General features: G+C 36.6%; 1 protein-coding gene across 2 annotated transcripts; it reads left to right on the top strand.

Annotated features, from left to right (window-relative positions):
- The first annotated feature begins 263 nt into the window (after nucleotides 1-263).
- Nucleotides 264-3,082, top strand: LOC107605957 (Thioredoxin superfamily protein). Of its 2 annotated transcripts, none has more exons than XM_016307912.3 (10): nucleotides 264-565; nucleotides 657-722; nucleotides 1,379-1,459; nucleotides 1,567-1,620; nucleotides 1,706-1,774; nucleotides 2,121-2,183; nucleotides 2,283-2,365; nucleotides 2,466-2,531; nucleotides 2,640-2,720; nucleotides 2,802-3,082. In XM_016307912.3, exons 1-9 carry the CDS (start codon nucleotides 347-349, stop codon nucleotides 2,668-2,670), a joined length of 732 nt encoding a protein of 243 aa, XP_016163398.1. In that variant the 5' UTR covers nucleotides 264-346; the 3' UTR covers nucleotides 2,671-2,720; nucleotides 2,802-3,082. The 2 variants fall into 2 exon arrangements, with proteins under 2 accessions (XP_016163398.1, XP_088349852.1); XM_088493726.1 differs by having other exon boundaries at nucleotides 270-565; nucleotides 2,826-3,082.
- The last annotated feature ends 1,764 nt before the right edge of the window (nucleotides 3,083-4,846 follow it).

Here is a 4,846-nt window from a genome sequence, read left to right as displayed (position 1 = left end):
ATAGGAGGAGAAATATGTATTAAAAGTAACGTAGGTAAACTTATCTATTTCCTTTTATATATTAAGAATAAATAGATGTTTTTTTTTTTTTTTGGGACAAGCTATTGTTTCTTTTTTTTTTTTTTTTGGTCATGGGACAAGCTATTGTTTCGGTCTTGACACATATCCAGCTCGTCCCATTAAGATTAATGAATAGGCCCAGCCCATTTATGAGGACAGCCAGTTCAACCCAATAAGGACCTTTTTTTTTAAGAAATAAAATTACGGGAAAAAACGAAGACCAGGAAAAAAACATTGTGTTACGAAGAAGATGAAGGCGGAGAATTGAAGGGGGTAGATGTGAGTAATGGCACTGAAGCTGAGAGTGTTACCTTCACTTCAATTAAGCACTGCTCTCCCTACGTTATCATTCTCACTCTCACAACCACGTTCTCTTGGTTTTCGTGCATTGCGGTCACACCCAAACACCATAGCCACACCTGCATCACCAACGAGACTAATGATTCGTGCTGCTAGAACCGAGGCCAAAGCTGCAACCTTGGGCTCCAGAGCACCTCAATTTCAGGTTTAGGGTTTTTGTTTTCCCTCTTTCTTTTATTACTTTGAAAATGGAATATTTTCCTTAATTTAATTTTAAATTGTTTGGATTGAATCAGCTTCCAGAGCCTCTTACTGGTAAAGTTTGGTCATTGGAGGATTTTGAAGCATATCCAGCTCTACTGGTACCATCCTCCACTTTTTTTATTCTTTATTATCTTTCTGCTTTTTTTTTGTTCTGCTTCATTTTCCAAGCAAGTTTTTGTTTTTCCATGTAAGAATTCATTGAAACAGATATTCTAGTCATGTGGAAATCTGTTCTTGGTTAACAGAGAACTCAGATGTGAGGGTGAGAGAGAAGTTACATGAGCAGAGTTTTTGAGAGCATTCAAAATGAGTTTCAATAATAGAGTGATGTACTCTGTCCTTATATACTACTTTCTATAAGCACACAGCTAATTACTAACTAACATTTTACATTGGGACTTAGCTAACTAATTGCATTAGTAACTGATTCTAACTTTAGGTTTCTAACTAACTTCACGCGCCAATTGTATGGAGCTGAGCTATACACCAACAAGTCAGTAGCTTCCTTTTTGCTTAATACTATGGTTCTTAGTGTGTAGATTAATATATGCTATTTAAGTTCTATTATGCAATGTGCTAAAACATAGTGGCTAAGTTTTGTGAACTGTTCTAGCAGTTGTTCCTTTAATCTCTTTCTCCAGATGCTTATTCAGTGAACATGTGAAATTTCTATCTGTTCAGACTCTAATATGTAGTGACCCTTCTTTTTTCTTTTTCTTTTTTTCCCTTACTTTCCTCTTTATGTGTTATGCAGGTTATGTTTATATGCAATCACTGTCCATTTGTTAAGCATTTGAAAAAGGATATTGTAAAGCTTACGAATTTCTATATGGAGGTAAGTAAATCGATTACCCGGGAAGAAATTTCTTACTTTCTTCAGTAGCAGGCTGGAATTGAATGAGCAAAAAAACTTTTTAAGAATTTTATGTTTTCTTTCTACAGAGAGGACTTGCCGTGGTTGCCATTTCTTCGAATTCCGTAGCCACTCACCCCCAGGTTATTATTATTAACTACATATCCTTTAATTGAGATATGAGCAAAGTATTGAATGATTTGTCAAACTTGGAGTTGTGCCTTACAGGATGGACCGAAATTCATGGCAGAAGAAGCTAAGTTGTTTAGCTATCCTTTTCCATACTTGTATGATGAGGTATGTTTCAGCACTTAAGTGGCCTTTTATTAAGTACCTACATGTACATGACCAACCAATTTGTTTGCCATAAATAGATATTGAATGTCATTATTTATTAATTATCCATATGTTCATTTGAAGACATGTTCTAAAGGTTGTGTTTCCAAATCATATTAGCACTTTTTAATCATAAAATTGGAAGCTCTTTTCTACTAGCAATAACAGAATAACTCAAATCAGGCCTGAATCATGACTGCAGATCATTCTTTTTCTAATCAGTTAATTGGAACTTATTGAAAAACCGATGCTATCTTTTCTGTAATTTGGTAAAAATGTATATTTGATTGAATTTTTTCGGTTGCAGTCACAGGATGTTGCACGAGATTTTGGAGCAGTTTGTACACCTGAATTTCTTCTCTACAAAAAGGTAAATACAGCCAGCATTGTTCATTGTATTGCACATTGTTCAGCGTTACTTTGATTTGGCTGCTAAGAAGCCCTGAAATTGTTAATCAAACAATGATAGGATGGTCGGAGGCCGTTTGAGCTGGTTTATCATGGTCAGTTTGATGATTCGCGACCAAGTAATAATGTACCAGTGACAGGAAGGTTAGCTTCACATTATTTATCATCGAGCAATTGTTTGAACTTCCCTAATCTCCCTATTGTATTAACCACCTTTTATTTTTATTTTTTTTTCTGTATAAAGAGACTTGAGCTTAGCAATAGATCGCGTTTTGAGTGGCCAGCCAGTACCTTCAGAGCAAAAGCCTAGGTATTGTACATTACTCTCCTTCCAAAAGCTTCAGAATCTTTTGAGTTTTGGTCTCTGTTGTAATCAATAATCACATACTTACGGTTGTGAGTTTCTATTTGTATAAAGTGTTGGATGCAGCATAAAGTGGCACCCATAGAGGAAATCTTGATCTGTAAATTGTATTTATCTTGGATAAGATACTAGCCAGTGAGTTCAAGCTTTCATTTTGCATTTCTTTTTGGTATGTTTCCATTCAATGTCACTAACCATTATGTACTCTTATACCAGTTTGTTCTTTCCTTTTCCATTCAGTCTATCAGGTAAGTGTGAGGTACAAGACGATGGGGTAACTTGTGGTTCTTCTATTTGCTGGATAAGTCATGTTGTATACGACTATGTATGTACAAAATGAGAAAGCATTCAGTCACATTAAGTTCGGGTATCTATGTTCTTTGCTTATTATGTGGTAATATATAATATAGAAATTTCTATCTCATGGATAAGATTTTATATTATTTGTATCTCCTTTAAAATAAAATTATAGCGATTTTCTTCCCCTTTATCTAAAATAACTATCAATTTGAATTAGTTGATGTATTAAAAATTCAATGTATTTAAAATTTAAATACAAATAAACTATGCTTCTGGAGTTGCAAAGTGTGAAGAAATAAAATCTAGTTCTTTCCATGCAAATAGTCTGCGTTTCGATGGTAATTTAATTTAAATGCTGAGTCATGTAACTCAAACTCCTTATGGTTTCTTTTCATATTTTGGATGTAAGTGTAAATTTGAGATCTTTTTAAATGAGTAAGGTTTAATGTGACAAATTTTGTTGCCAGACTCTCTTTTCTATTTTCATGAATTCCATTTGATTTCACATATCACAATGTACTAAACTAAATTCATACCTGTGTCTTTTTAGTTTAGAAATTAAAAAATAAATAAAATCTAACAGTATAAATTCTTTCAAATAACTCTGCCTATGTTACACTTGTGGTACATAGCCGGTCCTAAGTTCGGATAAAGGAGGAGGGTTGTGTTAGGTCTTCGGCAACCAACATAAAATTATAGCCGAACCCCCATGACATGAATCAAATACATTATTGCGCTAAAGCTAGGTCGTTGCCCGGAAGCAACGCGCCGTATGGCTCGAGTACGGTGTCAAAGCAAGAGCCGTGCATCGGTGCCCGGATGTAGTGTTAAATGAGCAAGGGTTCTCGCGTTTTCGTGAACGGACGAGGGTAAATAAGCTAGTTCACAAAGTAAAAGGTAAAGGTCGAAGTGACAGAAAGTTGAGATTTGGGACATGGAACATAGGCACTCTAACAAGAAAATCCATGGAGGTGGTGGACACCATGACAAGGAGGAAGATTAACATTATGTGCCTACAAGAAACGAAATGGGTTGGTGCAAAGGCTAGGGAGTTGGATACTTCTGGTTTCAAACTTTGGTATACAGGAAAGGTGAAGAATAGGAATGGGGTTGGAATAATTGTGGATAAGCAGTGGAAGAATGACGTAGTGGATGTCAAGAGGGTGGGAGATCGGATCATCTCTATCAAACTTGTGGTGGAGGGAGGTGCTTTCCATGTGATTAGCGCCTATGCACCGCAGGTGGGTTCGGACGAACAACACAAGATAATGTTTTGGGAGGATCTAGAGAGTTTGGTTCAAGGCATACCTTTGGGAGATAAGATTTTCTTAGGAGGAGATTTAAATGGCCATGTTGGGAGAGAAGTAACTGGATATGGGAGTATTCACGGAGGCCATGGTTTCGGGGTGATCAATGCCGAGGGTAAAACTATTTTGGACTTTTCCTCAACTTTTGATCTTCTCATCGCAAATACATGTTTTAAAAAGAGAGACGAACATCTTATAATCTATAAGAGTGGCATGACAAGCTCTCAAATCGACTTCTTCTTGTTGAGGAGAGTCGACTGGAAATTTTGCATTAACTGTAAAATTATCCCGGGAGAGAGTTTGACAACACAACATAGGGTGTTCGTCATGGATTTTCGCGTTGAGCAAAAGTTGAGGAAAATACATCATACGAAGAACCCAAGGACGAGGTGGTGGCGGATGAAAGGTGAGGAACAAAGAAGCTTCCTAAGACGGGTAGGAGAAGAGGCAAAGTGGGATGGGAATGGAAGCGCGTAAGAGATGTGGAGGGAGATGGCAGAAGTTATTAGAAGAACAGCAAAAGAAAGTTTTGGTGAATCTAAAGGAATAGGACCAAGAGATAAGGAGTCCTGGTGGTGGAATGCGAGTATACAAGAAAAGATAAAGATAAAAAGAGAATGCTTTAAAGAGTGGTCTTTATGCCGCAATGCAGAT

This window comes from Arachis ipaensis, chromosome B7 (genome assembly GCF_059453495.1).
Source record: "Arachis ipaensis isolate K30076 ecotype BB chromosome B7, ASM5945349v1, whole genome shotgun sequence".
Classification (NCBI taxonomy): domain Eukaryota; kingdom Viridiplantae; phylum Streptophyta; class Magnoliopsida; order Fabales; family Fabaceae; genus Arachis; species Arachis ipaensis.
The sequence above is the reverse complement of the archived record's forward strand: the minus strand, read 5'-3'. Positions and strand labels throughout refer to the sequence as shown.

Bases quoted from the DNA above. Each gene is read 5' to 3' on its own strand.
- LOC107605957 (XM_016307912.3), top strand. From the start codon at position 347: ATGGCACTGAAGCTGAGAGTGTTACCTTCACTTCAATTAAGCACTGCT. The intron at 1,621-1,705 runs GTTATTATTATT...TGTGCCTTACAG, and splicing joins CCGTAGCCACTCACCCCCAG to GATGGACCGAAATTCATGGC. The intron at 1,775-2,120 runs GTATGTTTCAGC...TTTCGGTTGCAG, and splicing joins TTCCATACTTGTATGATGAG to TCACAGGATGTTGCACGAGA.